This window comes from Drosophila subobscura, chromosome J, assembly GCF_008121235.1.
Source record: "Drosophila subobscura isolate 14011-0131.10 chromosome J, UCBerk_Dsub_1.0, whole genome shotgun sequence".
NCBI classification, from domain to species: Eukaryota; Metazoa; Arthropoda; class Insecta; order Diptera; family Drosophilidae; genus Drosophila; species Drosophila subobscura.
Genome location: NC_048532.1, coordinates 3,279,552 through 3,296,392, shown reverse-complemented (window position 1 = coordinate 3,296,392; position 16,841 = coordinate 3,279,552). Strand labels below are relative to the sequence as shown.

Genomic DNA, 16,841 nt, shown 5'->3' with positions numbered 1-16,841 from the left:
CCACATAAAACTAAATCTCGGGGAAAAAGTAAATTGAAACTATATTCAAATGTGCCGCGCAAAAACGGCTGACGAGGTGGAGCTCTTTTCCGATCACACAGTGTCATCGGGTTTCAACTCTGCGCTATTTTTTGGTCATACTCAAGGGAAAGTCCATCAAAACTGTATTGTACTGTTTTTATGAGATCGCGGTGGTGTGCTTTAGAAGCAGTTGGGAAACGAACTCCCAAAAAGGGTATTGAAGCGTCCGTACTCACAGTGTGGTTTTTAAGCGACATTGCCATTAACATTCAACAGAAGTGGCCTACATCAGCTGATAGTGTTGACAATAAAGTACATACCATATCGTCGATATTTACAAGAGAGTTGTGTGAAATAAAATAAATATGGACAGGAAACTGCACAGTGGCATGCACCATCCCACCCTGCGACTGCTGCAGGAGTCGGGCTGTGAGATCTCGGCGCACAACCTGATGTACCCCGTCTTCATTGTGAGCAACGACGACGACGTGCAGCCGATTGCAAGCATGCCGGGGATCTCTAGGTTCGGAGTTAACCGTCTGCGGGAGCACCTGGAGCCGCTGGTCGAGAAGGGGCTGACCTCCGTGCTGATCTTCGGCGTGGTAGAGTCCGAACTGAAGGATGAGGAGGCCTCGAATGCGGACTCGGCGATAAACCCAGTGGTGCGAGCACTGCCCAAGCTGCGGGAGTGGTTTCCAGACCTACTAATTGCTTGCGACGTGTGCATCTGTCCGTATTCGTCGCACGGCCACTGTGGTCTCTTGGGCAAGAACGGCCTGGAGAACGGACCGAGCATAAAGCGGATTGCCGAGATCGCCGTAGCTTATGGACAAGCTGGTGCCCACATAGTGGCTCCCTCTGACATGATGGACAATCGCGTGCGGGCTATTAAGCAGGCCCTTATCGACGCTAGCCTCAACAGTGTCTCGCTACTGGCATATTCAGCCAAGTTTTCTTCCAACTTCTACGGTCCGTTCCGGGAGGCGGCTCAGTCGGCCCCCAAGTTTGGCGACCGTCGGTGCTACCAGCTGCCCAGCGGATCCCGCAGCCTAGCCATGCGCGCAATTCAGCGCGATGTCAGCGAGGGAGCGGACATGCTGATGGTGAAGCCCGGCATGCCATATCTGGACATTCTGCGACAGACCAAGGACTCCTGTCCCTACCACACACTGTACGTGTACCAGGTGTCCGGCGAGTACGCCATGCTCTATTACGCCGCCAAGGCAGGAGCCTTCGAGCTGCGAGATGCCGTCCTCGAGTCCATGCGAAGCTTCCGTCGCGCGGGTGCCGATTGCATCATTACCTACTACACCCCGTACCTGCTGGACATCATTGGCAGAACAGCCTAAAGATGTGCAAAACTCTATACATCGAAAGTCTCAAAAAGCGTGCAATCCATACTACACAGCACTTATACATATTTCAAATAGTTTTCTCCTGGTATCGTATCGTCTTTAGCTTTATGGAACTTTCACTGTGTAATTAATGTGTAATCACCATTACTGGTGCTTCTGTCGTCAGAATACAATTTCGTATACGTATATACAAATGTATATGCGTATCTGCGTGCTTATCAACAGATCCGATTTGGAAGTCTAATGTGCTGAGTGCCATGTGCGGATGTACTTGTGGGGCGACGCATATGGAATTTCATTGATTTGTGTTGAAATTTCGCAATGTTTCAGCGGGCGAACCGGTGGAACCAGTGGGTCGGCGAGCATTTCTGGTCCAGGTCCAGATTATGCCATTTAACACTTTAATGTAGGCCAATTTCGATTTCGAGTAGAGATATATGTATGTATATGTATGTAAGTATTTATGTTTGTTTGATGTGGCGAACACTGAACACTTATATGCTAGCCTAGGCCTAGTGGCTCATAAAATTGGTACTTTCAAGTCTTACAAAACGATAAAATCACAAAATCAAATGCAGTAAGTACATGGGGATCATTGGATCGACATAAAACAATTAATTCAAGGGAAAACTATATCTACGTACGAATATTCGTATATATGTGTGTATGTATGTGTGTGTATGGGAGAATACTGTGTGCGTTTTAAGGATTGCTTTGATTGCGATTTATGTGAAATTATGGCTATCGCTGGGACGCTGCCTTGCCTGCCTGACCGACTGACAGCCTGCTTATGGGCTCACTGTATTGTTGATGTGGCTGTGCTCGAGGATGTCGGTGTTCTGCATTGGCTCCAGGTCCGTTTCGGAGATGATCTCGGCCAGCCACTGTTCGATTTGCACCGGATGGAAGGAGTCCTCGTCCCCACTGTTTGCCTCAAGGATGATCTTCAAATTCTCAAAGTTCTTTAGAACCAGCCGCCTACCCGGCGCTACCTGTGACCCCGACACCGATATCGACTCTGTGGCCCTGCTTTGGCTCTGTGTGTTGATGGTGGTGGACATGGAGACATCCTCTTGCTTTGGCGGCTGCACTGTCTTGGAATTGGCGTCGCAGCTGGAATCGGCAGCAGCTGTCTGCACCGACGAGGTCGTTGTGGGTGCCTCCACCTCTGGCTCTGGTACATTGTGATATGGCCGACGTGGCTTCTCCTTCATGCTCCTCTTGATCTCGTTGAGCAGGCGATTGTAGAAGTCGCAGGTGACATCGTGGGTGTCTACCTCCTGGAAGCGATACCCGTTCCGGGGTGTGGGTGTGGACTGCCCAGAGCCGGAAGCTGCCAGCTGCACCGACGGCTCCACCGTCGCCGCCTGACTGGCATGCTTCTTAGACTGCTTCTTGGACTGCGTACGGGAGCTCGCGTTGCTCGAATAGTTCGAGCTGGAGGCGGTGGTTGATGGAGTGGACTGCGACTGACTCTGAGACTGCTCGTTGGTGCTGCTGGAGTCGGCAGATTTGACGACCGGGATCTCCGCACTGACGGCCTCCTCGGTGGCGCAGTTGATGGTCAGACTGGCAATGTTGCGCAGGTTGATAGTGCCGTTACAGTTGTTGATTGTGATTTTTGGTTTGAAGCGTTGCTTGCGGCCCTTGGGCTTGGTGGGAGGATCAGTCGGTGGCAGCTCGAGGCAGCTGCTCTTCGACTTGGCCGTCTCTCGGCCCAGACTGGAGACGGCATCGGCTATCGACGACTCCAGCTCATCATCCAGCTCCTCCAGATTGAGCAGCGGCACTGGCACAGGCGCGTGGTGGTCGCGCTTTATCTTTGTCTTGCATATCAGCTCCTTGGCCTCCTGCAGCGTTATGTTAATAATGGAACGCTTGGCGTTGTCTTCGACGATGGCCTTGCTACCCGAAAAGTCCACCACTATAGCCTCGGGCTGCACCTCGTCCTCCAGCTCATAGTAGGAAATTTTGCGGTCTTGCAGGCACTTGTACATCGTCTCGTGGTCGTCCAGCGGCTCGATATAGTCTTCGCTGCGCAGTCCAGTGTTCCGATAGTCTTGCAGCGCCAGCTGCATGTTGCTATTGTCCAGCAGGAAGTGGCCAAAGCTTCGTATGGCTGCCAGCAGCTTCTCCTCCTCCTCGCCATCGCCAGTGATGAAGCGGACCCCGCCCTGCTCCTTGTCTGTCACGCTGTCCACAGGCGACGACTTCAGCTGCTGCTGCTGTTGCTGGGTGTTGGCGATGACCTCCAGCTGTCGCAGCAGCAGTTTCTCGCGCATATGCAGCGCCGCGCGAACCTCGTTAAACTTCTTTTGCACATTGCCTTTGACCTGAAAACACGAACAGAAAAAGGGTGGAAACAACTGTTTTTGGTTCTCCGCAAGCAATCAACTCCACTCACCTCTTCCAGAATCTTGTCCATGGCGACCACTGACCTGACCACTGTTTCACGTCCCGGATTTCTCACTCACAGATCATTTTCCCTTTTTCCCCACTTTTTTTTTTTTTTTTTTTTGCAATGTTTGATCGAAGAAATATAAACAGTGTGACAGCGGAATTATCGATAAAATATACAATGAGGGCCTCGAAAATATACCGAAGTATACTTTTTCATTTTTAAAATATACCGTAAAATACACCGTGAATCTAAAATCATTTTCCTCGATTGTGATGTTCAATTTAATATTACTAGCTGGTTAGGAATCTCAGCTTTAAAAATGTAAATTTATTCAAATCATCATTCAATTCTCCGCAGGATTTGCTGATTTTATGATACATCTCTCTTCAATTAATTGCATAATAAGGTTAAAACTAAAAAGGTCAACCAAAAAAAATGTTTGCTATACTTAAGGCTGGTATCCAGCACCACAAAAACAAACATCTTCTGCAAAAATTGATATAAAACGAGAAGGGGCGTGTGAGACGCTTCTTACGCGTCACAACTTTTATACCCGTCACTCAGTACTATGTACATCTGCACCTTAGCGGTTTTTTGTCAAATTTACATTTTTTCTTCATCTGTCATCTACATCTACAACACTTCTCACACCAACACGCTTCTTTAGCTCGCCCCCCTTCCCTAGACCCACACACTGCAGACTCGGGGCAAAGGCAGAGGCAGGGCCCGCGCGAAGCAGAGTGTGAATGAGAGAATGTGAAAAAAGCAATAAAAGCTGCTGGACAAAGTGGGTTTGGCCACTGCAAATAAATTTCTTCTTTGTGGCTATAATAGTTATCCAATCAGATCCCAATCTTAGTTTTCTTTTATCTTCAAAATTGTAAGTTTGGTAGGTTTTCGGGGGAGGGCTCATTTTTTAAATACACTTGTAGCAGTGTGAGCATACAGAAGTCTGAATGCACAATTTGGTGGCTCTAGCTTTTAAGGTCTCTGAGATCCAGGCGCTCATCAAGACGGACGGACGGACGGACAGACAGACATGGCTCAATCGACTCGGCTATTGATGCTGATCAAGAATATATATACTTTATGGGGTCGGAGACGTTTACTTCTGTGCGTTACATACATTCACTTTGTGCACAAATACAATATACCCTATTTGCTCTTCGAGTACCGGGTATAAAAACCTGAGCCAAAAATGTTTGGCTCGACTTTTTGTTTCTTGAGAATCCACCAACGTTAACAAAATCCACGGATTCTTATCGATATATCGATACGAAGTGCGTGTGTGGACTGAGATAACATCTTGTAGACAGGCAAGAAATATGTACACATCCTTACATAAGCTGACAATTATTTCTGGTGTGTAGGAGGTGGAGGTGGAGGAAACTAGAGAGTCGAAATAGATCGTCGGAGTTACTGAAATTAATTTATTAATTATTTATTATTTGTGCTCTTTTGGCAATAATAGACGTTTGACAAACCATTTGCATTATTGGCAAATGCCAAATTCCAAATTCAATTCAACTACCAGCTCTTTTTGTTACTTTTGTAATTTCAGTTTGAATTTCAAACTTCCACTGCAGTGCACATGTTTACAAAACACAGCTGATTCGTATGCCTGTGTTAGTTACGTTGCACGCACAAAAGAAATATATGGCAAGTTTTTGGCTAGCATTTTTTGTGGTGCTGGAAACCAGCCTTTAATATTATAAATCCATTTAAAAATTCTACTTCTGGTGTTCGTTCGAAAAAAAGCTCTTTTTTGAGTTCAAAATTTTAGGTACTTTTTTTTCTATTATTCAACATAAAGTACCTGGTCAATGCGGACTCAACGTCTGCGACCAACAAATTTCGCTGTAGCGATTGAATAAAAGAAAAAAAATATCTCTAAAACGCAGATTTACCTGTTTTATCATTGGTTAGAGCCAAAGATTTCCATAGTTTTCTCAAATTCGAGGACATCTTTCCCTCTAAGGGTACTAAATGTTGCTTATTCCATGAAAAATGTTGGGGAACAGTGCTGCTTAGTATTCGCAGCATTGCTGGTTGCTGGTCCATACAAATTATGTTGGCAACGGTAAAATACGTAAGTGGGGATGGAATAAAGACTCATTGTTGCGATGAAAATTCCCATGCTGCAAGACAGAAGTTCCCTACGGAAACGAGAGAAAATCCTCGAGGGACATTTGAAAAACATGCGTATGGTATTGAATAAACCTTAAAAATGGATATCCTGAAAGGTATATAATATACCTTAAATGGTCACCCAATATAAACAAGACTATTTCAGTTCAGTTCATTTTAGATAAATTCCAGCTATTTGAACCAAAGTTTAATCGATTTATTTGTTGTATCTCATATCGATAGCTGAAATATCGACAAGAGCATGCGGAAGAAGAAGAACGTAAACAAAGACAAACTATTTTAAAAATCAGGAATTCTGCTTAATACTTCGTTTTTATGGCAGAAATGTTCCAATTTTATGTGATCACGAGCTCACACGTCGATCAGGGATCGGCTGTATACGTAATAAAATAAAATAATTTATATTTTATATTAATTTTAAACCCACACAACTGAAAATACAAATTTAAAAGACTGTGTCTTACAACATTTTTGCGGAGTCTGAGAGGATGTTCCGCCGAGCTGGAATACTTATGTACATACATACAATATCAGATTGAAAAAATTGGATTGGATCCTTGAGATATATTTTTTCGAGTAGTTTTATAGATTCCGTAAATGAATACGAAAAAGAAAATAATACGTTCATTCATGTCATTCTTAGATTAAGTTACTGTTAATGCTTAAAGTCAGCTTGGTAAACTGAAGTTTAAAATTCTTGAATGGAAATAGGGCATACAAATGCCCTGTCGAGCAACAAGTGGTCCATTCTTTCTTACGTTCTATGCTTATTTTGTATAGCCCTATTAGTTTTTTTTTGTATTTTGTAATCAATACAATAAAGTTACTTCTGAAAGCTAGCCAATCTTGTGAAAAATGCATGCATTAATGGGGTAAAATTATAATTTAGGTCTGAGAGTCCTAAATAGCTAGCAATATGAAAAAGAATATCAAAAGTGTGGAAATTTCCGAACATTTCATAATTGCGTCCTACATTCGAGCAGAGAGGGTAGAGCGGCTCTCCTCACTGAGCGCAAAAATGAGTCGGAGAGAGCGTAAAATAGGCTCCTTAGCAAGGTAAGGATACCAGGTAAAAAGGATGAGCTTTTTTTAAGTCTCCCACCTTTCTCGCACCTTGTAAAGCTCGTACGCAGTGCATGAAGAATGATATAAGGAGGTCTCGTCGGGCCAGTTTGTCACTTATTTATGCTGCTTGTGAGTGCGAGTGAAAGCGTTCTGCTTGCGAGTGTAAGTGAAACGAAACTATCGTGTGATGATTAACCCTATCATGGCATGGGGTTTAAAGTTCCCAATTACAAGAAAAAGAGTTTAAGTACTTTTTTTCCATTTGATTTTTCAATAAGTTACCATTTGAAAGTAGTCGTTATTTTGGTGTTTTATTCCATTTTTTTTTGTGTATTCTCTTAATTCTCAAAAAAATCATATTTTATTGCGGCAAAAATCGAGACGCCCTGAAAAGTTAGTGACCGAACACACCCGAACGCCACCCGACTGGACCTCCTTATATAGTTACTTCATGAAAACCAGGGGTGGAATTTACCTTGCACACTTGGAATATCTAGTGACGTTTTTCCTGTTGTCGACACCTTAATTTTTCCCACAAATATCGCAGCGAGAAAGCTCCCTTGCTTGAATTGAAATTCAAATCAAAACAAAAATTTAAACGTGTGCCGTGGGGGTTGCGGACGGATTTTTATGTGATTTTGTTTTCGTTCGTACAGACGGAATATTGAACATTTAGGAAAAAGGTAGTGAAACATAGTGACATACGATGGTGGTCAAAATTAAGTCGAACAAAAAATAAGAATTTCCACATACTCAGCTGAAGTTATCGTCTCGCCGCGTTGCCGCTTTTGCCACGGGCGGCGCGTCAAGTGCATGATTCTCATGATTTTGTAATTGTTTTTGAACGCGGCTCTTGCATTTGCATGTGTTTCAATGCTTTGTGTTTTGTGTTTGTTGGAAATGGGAAAGAAATGTCGCGTGTCAGAATGAGAGAAAAATGTTTAAATAACAATCGCAGTCGGCGTCGTCGTCGCCGCCTCAGCAGCAGTTTGTTCTTGCTTTCTCACTCTGGCCAACTAATTTGAACTGCCTACGTGTGTGTGTGCGAGAGTGATGTTGGTGTGAGAGTGTTGTGACTTCTGCTTTTATGTGTGTGTTTGTGCGACTGACTTTGCCAGCGTGTTTTTGCTTTGCTGCTTGCTGCTAGAAGAATTGTTTAAACACAACATGCCAGACTCTCGGATTTTTCTTTTGTTCAAAAAGACAAACAAAAGGTATCGTCCGAGACTCGGAGAGAGAATAATCTAAGCAAAGCAACAAACATTAACAGAGAACAACAAAGCAGAGGCACTAACACACATAAGAGAGCCAGAGCGAGAGAGTGCGAACTGTGTCAATGCGGCAGCGACAATGACGCCAAAAAAACTTAAAAATATACCAAAGACCGCCGTCAATAATGCAATGTCTCTGTGGTTTTCTAAAATTAATATATTTAACTATTTGTAATTGGATTTCAACTGTACCTTGTCCCCCCGTCACGGTCTTACATGGTAGCGCCGCTGCCTGCCTGTCTGTCTGACTTTGCTTTTTGTCTTTGAATGAGTGTGCGAGTGGTGCAGACTGTGTATTTGCCTCTGCCCCCTGTGACTTTGCGGCGGCGAGTCGTGACTGGATTCCATTGAATGTACATGTGCTTGCACACACACACACTCTGAAACGTAGAGACTGATTTGCTTATAAAACTTACAGTTAGACGATGCTTTTCGCTTTCTGGATTGCGTTTGTTTTGTTTTGTCTTTTTTCGTTTTCCGGTTTTATCGCCGCGAAACCTGTTTGTTGGCCTAAGATTTGCCAGTAGTCTCGGCTTTAAATATAACAAATTACCTCATTTTACACCTGAAACTCCCCATTTATCCGTTTAAGTGCTCCGACTAAAGCATGCTAATTAAAAACCAACTATTACGTCTGTGGCTCAGGGATCTTCCAAGAAATGACTGCTAAGTGCTCGTGAACCCGCTCTATAAAACCCAACTCTACAGTTTCGGTTCGGTTCTTCCTTCAGTTTTAAAAAATAAATAGAAAATAAATAGAACAAAACCCATAAAACTAAAAGTGTGTACCGTTGAATTTTAAATCATCGACAAATAATTTAAAATACGTTTCGAATGTCATCTCTGCTGCCGAACAACAACACCCTCATCCAATAACTGTCTTGTAACGATCAACAATCAACGGTAAGTAGCATCCGAACATGTCGCTTTTGTCGATCGTAATAGCCTTCCCATGACCCTGGCCTGCCCTCGATCTCTTTGCGCAACGCCCTACACCTGTGTGTCTATTGAGAGTTATGCAAAAGCTATTTTAAAACTGTCTACAGTTGTTGAAACAATTTTAAATTAAAAACAAATTAATCTATATATTTACGTACATATAGCCGATGGTACATATGCATGTACATATGTATGTATGTACATATGTACATACTATTAGCTTTCGAAGTTTCTGGCTCCTAGAATATATTGAAATATGGAATATACATATGGTATTCTTAAAAAAAAATTCAATGAATAGACTCCGTACAATGTTGTTCATCTTCAATAATATTTATCGTACAAATAAACTGTTGCATTGTTGTTCTGCCATTGTTGACTATAGCCAGTATATGTACATACATATGTACTTACATACATACATATGTATGCACACATCTATCATGTAAACAAACAGTATTTATACCCGGTACTCGAAGAGTAAATAGGGTATATTGTATTTGTGCACATAACGGTTGTATGTAACGCACAGAAGGAAACGTTTCCGACCCCATAAAGTATATATATTCTTGATCAGCATCAATAGCCGAGTCTCTGTCTGTCTGTCTGTCTGTCCGTCTGTCCGTCTGTCCGTCCTGATGAGCGCCTAGTACTCAGAGACTATAAGAGCTAGAGCCACCAAATTTTGCATCCAGACTTCTGTATGCTCACACTGTTACAAGTGTATTTCAAAAATGAGCCACGCCCCCTTCCGCCTCCGCAAAAGGGGGAAAACCTCCCAAATCTACAATTTTGAAGATAGCAGAAAACTAAAAAAGCCATTCCGTAGGGAATGACCATATCTATCAGATCACCAAATTGGGATACGATTGGATCATTATTATAGCCACAATGAAGAAATTAATTTGCAGTAGCCAAACCCACCCCGTCCCGCAGCATTCACACTCTGCTTCGCGCTGTTTATGGCCTGGCCCCTGACACGTCACTGCCTCTGCCTCTGCCGCTGCCTCTGCCGCTTCCTCTGCCGCTGACTCTGCCGCGACTCTGCAGTGTGTGTCTATAGGGGAGGGTGGCGAGCTAAAGGAGCGTGTTGGCGTGAGTAGTGTTGTTGATGTAGATGACAGATGAAGAAAAAATGTAAAATTTGACAAATAACCGCTAAGTTGCAGATGTAGTACTGAGTGCCGGGTATAAAAGTTGTGACGCGTAAGAAGCGTCTCACACGTCCCTTCTCGTTTTATTTTATCCTCTTTCGAAAAATATTTTATTACATATCTTTTACATGGAAATGGGCAAAAAGATGCACACAATAAAATGAATACAATATGAATGGGTGAACTTTTTTGATTTTTTTTTAAAGCAAAAATATTAAAACACACAAAAAATATACTTATGTATAAACAAACATTTAAAAAATATATTTTTTCTTCTGTCACTTTGATGTTATGATATAAGTTGTACCTCTTAGTATTCCACTGAGAAATCGAAAGTGGGCTACTTTGGATTTTCAATTAATACACATTTTTTTTTGCATATTCTTTAATTGCGAAATAAACGCACTTTATAGTTCCCCAATGTTATCAGCTGAGCTTCCAATTTAAACGAAAAGTGTTCGAACAAGAGAACTGTCCATTTCTGGTGTAGTCCTTTCGAATGACCTTTGATTGCTTGCTCTCGTCATTGTTCAATTAAGTTATATGTATCAATACAGTGTTTGTGTTACAAAAATATGAATTGTTGTACATTTTCCGTCGTCGTTAAACGCATTTTTCTCATCACTACAATGAAAAAGTGCTTGGGAGTACTTTTCCTTTTGTTCCTTCCCCCTATTTTTATTCATAATTTTGTCGCCTTGCGATTAAAAAGCTATCATCGTGCAAGGCCTTATGGTGCAGTCGCCACAATGAATTGAGTGGCAATTAAATTTACTGAAATTGCAAATTGAAATAATTTCAATGCAATTAATCAGAAACCGAATCGACTGAAACTGAAATCAAAACGCTTTAACAACAGCAGATTTGATTGGATTGTCTCTCAGCTGGATCTGTGCCGTCGGCAGCAGTTGCAGTCGGACGAGAGTCGGATGTCGAATATTGAATTTCGGAGGTGGAGCATCCAACCGAAAACCGGGACCGATTGAATAGATATAAATTGATTACTCCGCTTTAATTAGTTTCAATTTGCACACAATATCGACTGACTATTGCCTTTTTCATCTCTGATGCTCTGTTTTTACCCAATTTATTTTCAGTTTGGCAATCAAACCTGGGACTGAATGCACATTGTGCAGTATTTTGTTTCAAATAAATAGAAATTTGCCCGAATGTCTGCAAAATAAATTACAAATATTCATGGCCCAGTTTTGGAAAACTCTGGACTTGTACAAAGCAAAAACCAAACGTTGATTCTCACACACATTTTGATTCCAAATCTAAACAAACAAAGCATTCTGGAAATATGAATGTCTCGACAACGAGATACCCAATGGAAACCTTTTTTCGTAGTTTCTGAATTTTGCCTGCTACAAATAAAAGATATCCTTTTTCCCTACTGATACAGGGTACATGCATGGAGAAAACTTTTGGTATTCTCTGGTTCTGGTCTCTGTAATCCGCAGTGAAAAGTGTCTGTTTGTTTGTCTGTACGGAATTTTGGCCAATTGCAGGGCTTTTGACTTGTGGCCCTATGATATTGTGGCAGCATTCATTCATGAGAGTTGCACACACACACACATATTATGTATATGTTCAGATAGCCTCGATTCGAGGCTTTAATCTGCTGCAATTAAAGTTAATCACTTGTCACTTGCAATTAGCATGGCAGCTGCGATAAGTTCGTGTCGCGCGTTTATAGCCATTAGTTGGACATAAAAGTCCTCTATTTGCCCCTGTAGCGTACTCATCCCCTTTCCCCATTCACATCCACGAATCCCATTTTCATCCCTGTCGCCGAAACATAAAAATCAAATCAAATTACATTACTAATACGCCGTGTGGTTAGCCACTAGGCCAACAAGAAAAAAAAAATTCCCGCACACGGAAACATTTGCATTTATTCTGAAAATTTATTCTGGGTAGAACTCCGCCTCGGGCTCGGACCTGGACCTACATTCAAGTCCCTGCTTGTTTGTTTGTTTGTTACCTTCATGCGCTTTTGTTATGCGTTGGAGCAGGCTGGTTGGTGACTCATGCTAAAGTCCCCTTCCGACGACGACGGCTGTCCGGGTCGTTTTGGATCTTTTACTGCCTGAATCATGCATTTTTTACCATTCTTGACTTTTTATTGGTCGCCTTTTTGCTGGGTGAGGTTAGGTCCTTCCCTTTCACCCCAAGGCAGAGTGAGCTTTTTGTTGTGGCGTAGATTTGTTTTTATTAGCGGGTCTCGGGTGGGCGTTTGCAAACAGCTTTAGCACAGATCATAATATACATATATTCGGATGTTTTTACAGCACTAAAGGGACATGTTGTCTCTACGAAATATACGCGAATTTGAATCTGCATATATAAATTATTGGCCAACAAATTTTAAGGATTTACCCGACTTGTACTCCGCTTGATTTGAACAAGTAATAAACTTAAATTTGTATTCTTTGTAATTTTACACCTGTATTTACATTTAAACTTTTAGAAATATGAATATTGAATAATTATGAGAATGATAAAATAAAAGGTTTATTAGTTATATGTACTATGTACATAAACGTAGAGTTCCCAATTGAATAGTACAACTAAATAAATGTATTTTTGTAATTTTTTTTTTTTATACCAGGTACTCGAAGAGTAAATGTTTAAAATTGTATTTCTGCTTGAAAGTGGATGTACATACATATGTATATATTTAACGCACAGAAGGAAACGTTTCCGACCCCATAAAGTATACATACATATGTATGTATATATTCTGATCAGCATCAATGCCCGTCTGCCCGCTTGTTTGTCGACTCCACCCGCCCTCATGGGTGTGGCTACATTTTAAAACTTGTTTGTATTTTACTTGTTTCACCTTCGGGAATACCATCATTCCGAGACTCGATTGATGTCTACCAATTCACACCAACAAAAAAATACGCAAAGTACGTGAATGCAGTGCATTTTTTGTGCAATCCAAAACTAATAGGCCATGATTTATTATCAAATCGGCCACTCGCACTCTCGTACCCGGTGCTCCATGCCTTTCCCAGGACATAGAGATGCACTCACACACACGTACTCATGCCCCAGAACCAATGGAACTGATTGGAGAGGGCACCCACAGAACCCACTCTACCCACTCGATGAACTATTCATCTAGAGAGCAGGCGGTCCGGACAAGTAATCTCCTTAAAATGCAATTTGTTTTGTTGCAATCAACGATTTTTGATGATGACTACGACTGGCCACCAGGAGCCCCTTCGTCAGGAGAGTCCTGCAAAGGATGCGATGACTACGATGATGATGATGATGATCGAATGCGAGTTGGGTAACAATTTGCAGCGTGGCCAAATAAATTGGTTGTTATTCTGCCCCTACTCCCAGTCGTCGTTCTACCTTACCTTCCACATACTACAAACATACGTACCCTCTCGTATATGATGCCACAGGCATGGCGGCCCTCCAGACCTCTGCCTCTAAAAAATGATGGAGATGAAAACAAAATTTGTAGGATGCTTCTGGTTTTTTTTACGTGCACAACCACACCACTGCCACCACTTGGCTCAAACTGTTTGCCTGGCTGCCTGGTTGACCCTCTGATGCATGGCCGTGGCAATGCGGTTTGAGCGTTCGCTGCGACAGCCCCAAACTAGAGGCTGACGAACGGATGAGATGGATTGGCGGACTGACCGACTTACCACTAGAATGAATGAATCACAAAATGGGGAGAGGGCTTCAGCAGGAGTGGAACGCCTCCTGGGCTTACAGCGCACACACAAGAGCCCTCTCAAAGGATATCCCTGGATTGCAAGGTCATTGTGACAGTGGTGCTGCATTCCTATACTTACGTTTGTGATTGTCCTGATATAGGCTATTGTCCGAAGCAGCCTATTTAAGGGATTTTTGTCTATAATGTGGGTGCTACATCTGTGCAATATGCACGCAAAGTTGTTGTACTTTTTCTTTGAATTAAACTTAAAATATACGCATTTCGGCGAAATCTGAGGCCAAATTTCAATGTAACTTTCCTTCCAAATGAAGTGGATGTTTCATAATAACTTCTTTTATAGAAAAATGTATATTGTAAGTTTTTTCAACAATGAAATTTAAAGTACTAAAAGAAGAACACTTATCCATATAATTCACTTCTAAATTATACTATTTATAGCCGGTATTCTAAGAGTAAATAGGGTATATTATATTTGTGGTCGGAGCAATGTTCGTAACGCACAGAAGGAAACATTTCCAACCCCATAAAGTGAATATATATACTTAATCAGCATCAATAGTCGAGTCGATATTCGTTCGTCTGTCCGTCTTGATGAGCGCCTGAATATCAGAGTCTATAAGAGCTACAGCAACCAAATTTTGCATCGAGGATGTTGTGAAATCTTCCATATCCACAATTTTAAAGATAAGAGAAAGGTAAAAACGCCAGTCCGTAGAAAATCAGATCATAATGATAGCCAGAATGAAGCAATTAATTTGCAGTGGCTTCCCCCTACCCCTTCCATCAGCTTTGCTTATTTTTTGCACATTCTGTGGACTCTATGGGATTGTGGCAAGCTAAAAGGGAGTGTTGGTGTGAGAAGAGATGTAGATAACAGATGTATAAACGAGAAGACACGCGCGAGATGTAAACAGATGTAAAATCTGTATAATGTCAAATGTAAAATTAAAACAAAAAAACAAATAGGTACTGATTTACTGACTGAATACCGGGTAAAAAAGTTGTGACGCGTTCGGAGTGTTTCACAAACGTTCCTACTGGTTTTCGTCTAAATCTGCGATCACCACTCTTTTGATTCCAATAATGGCTGTGGTGTAGTGGGTGCCTCTGTCTCTTGACCAGATGTCCCTTATATCTGGCCGATGCATACTTTATTTCGTGTTTTGCCATAACAGATTTTGTTTGCATTCCTTTTGTTTGTTTGCCTCCTCAATCCAGAAGGCTTCAAGAGAGGGCACGTGTCACTAGCGAGTTTCAATTTGCACAATAATTCACATGTCGATTGCTGGCTTCATCAATCCATCCGTCTATCTATTTCAGATTGATTTTTAGCAATCCGGGATGTCTGTCTGTTTTGCATGGGAGCACGCCGCGTATACGCAATGTGTACGGCATGCAACGTTCCTCCTGCATATTTCTGCATACATCGACTCTCTATACTGTTTGCATTGGATCTTTAGATGCAAACGGATGGATGAATGGAAGTGTTCCTGTGACAGCCAGCTGTCTCCCCGTCACAATGAGATGCGCATTTATTTCAAGTCCTCGACAAATGGCAATTGATTAACTCGCTTCCTACTCCCCCGTACGCCGTTCCCCTCCTCCAAGAGTGCTTGATTCGGGCGGAGGAACATCATCAGACTCTGGCGGGTACACCGCACTGCCTATCAGTATTGCTCATAATCACACCCACCTCCACATGCAAACGGGGGGCCGTATCAAACATTCCCCGAAATGTCGACCGACCCCCTTCCACTTACGGCCCTCCAATCGCCCACGCTCGTTAATCGGGGTCTGTGTTTTTCGCTGTTATTTGAACAATTTGCTGATTAGATTTTTATTACTTGAACCTTTTTTCGCCGTCTTTCTTTCTCCACTGCTTGCTGGATAGGGAGAAAGTTATCTATTCTTAATTGGAATAATTCTTCGTACACTCTTTTTAGTGAAATCCTCAGATATTGTTTCCCTTTTGCTGGAGTTTTTGCTCTGCTTTTCCTCAGCTATTTTCTTTGCTTGTTTACGTTTCCCCTAACCGCAAGGCACCCACAAAATACCCATAGGATGAAACATTTTCCTGTTGCACTCTAAAGATGTTTTCAAGGACAGGAAAACTGCCGGAAGAAGAGTCTTCGGTGGCTAATCGGAGGGCCTCAGAATTAATCTGACAAAATGCCATTACGCGGCAAAACGCATGGGCACCGGTCGAGGGATGAACGTTCTTTTCCAACCATTACCCAACGATTAGTCGGTGTTCTAAGGGTTAAATTTATCACAGACTGAATAATACATATGTATGTATGTATGTACATACATACAATTTTTGGAAGCTTGAAGCACTTCTCTGCAGTCAGGATATAGTAATCAATATTAATTTTGGATTAAATTAAACTTTTATTACATCAAGTTGTATATCTTTGAATGTGCTCAAAGGTAGATAAATTGCACTTACTTAATTTACTTTACTCGTCAATTAGAGTGACAAGTGTTAAAATAAAGTTATTTTCACTTACATTGTCACATTAATCTGAAAATCATATAGAACGTAAATATGTATACATTTAATATATTATATTTATATGAAATGCTTCTGTTTTTTGAGATGCTTCTGTTTTAAAACCGAATACTGCTACAGAGTACCGTTGATAGTCCCTGCTGCGTAGCATGGGATTTGTTCCATTTTTTAAGTGTCTTAAATGTGTTGTTAAGGTACAAGTACGGATTCAGCGCATAATAAATCTAGAATAAAAACGAAATATAAAAAAAGAGTACCGTTGTATACGC

The 16,841-nt window shown here is 41.8% G+C and overlaps 3 protein-coding genes across 6 annotated transcripts in view; 2 read left to right on the top strand and 1 right to left on the bottom strand.

Moving 5' to 3' along the window:
• Nucleotides 1-167: 167 nt before the first annotated feature.
• On the top strand, nucleotides 168-1,574 carry LOC117893104 (delta-aminolevulinic acid dehydratase). The gene has a single exon (XM_034799537.1). The coding sequence runs from the start codon at nucleotides 387-389 to the stop codon at nucleotides 1,368-1,370; it is 984 nt and encodes a 327-aa protein (XP_034655428.1). The 5' UTR covers nucleotides 168-386; the 3' UTR covers nucleotides 1,371-1,574.
• LOC117893102 lies at nucleotides 1,413-3,931 on the bottom strand. The gene is made up of 2 exons (XM_034799533.1): nucleotides 3,781-3,931; nucleotides 1,413-3,709 (listed from the first exon to the last, which is right to left on the bottom strand). The coding sequence occupies exons 1-2, from the start codon at nucleotides 3,799-3,801 to the stop codon at nucleotides 2,165-2,167; spliced, it is 1,566 nt and encodes a 521-aa protein (XP_034655424.1). The 5' UTR covers nucleotides 3,802-3,931; the 3' UTR covers nucleotides 1,413-2,164.
• A 3,601-nt stretch (nucleotides 3,932-7,532) lies between these two features.
• LOC117895635 (palmitoyltransferase app) overlaps nucleotides 7,533-16,841 on the top strand; it is a 61,656-nt gene continuing 52,347 nt past the window's right edge. The window contains exons 1-2 of one of the 4 annotated variants that reach the window (XM_034803393.1): nucleotides 7,533-7,673; nucleotides 8,993-9,164. The gene's annotated coding sequence lies outside the window, so the exon portion shown is untranslated. Of the gene's footprint in view, nucleotides 7,674-8,853; nucleotides 9,165-16,841 lie in introns of all 4 variants that reach the window. The other 3 variants (XM_034803392.1, XM_034803390.1, XM_034803394.1) reach the window with 3 other exon arrangements.

Bases quoted from the DNA above. Each gene is read 5' to 3' on its own strand.
- LOC117893104 (XM_034799537.1), top strand. From the start codon at position 387: ATGGACAGGAAACTGCACAGTGGCATGCACCATCCCACCCTGCGACTG.
- LOC117893102 (XM_034799533.1), bottom strand. From the start codon at position 3,801: ATGGACAAGATTCTGGAAGAG. The intron at 3,710-3,780 runs GTGAGTGGAGTT...TCGTGTTTTCAG, and splicing joins TGGACAAGATTCTGGAAGAG to GTCAAAGGCAATGTGCAAAA.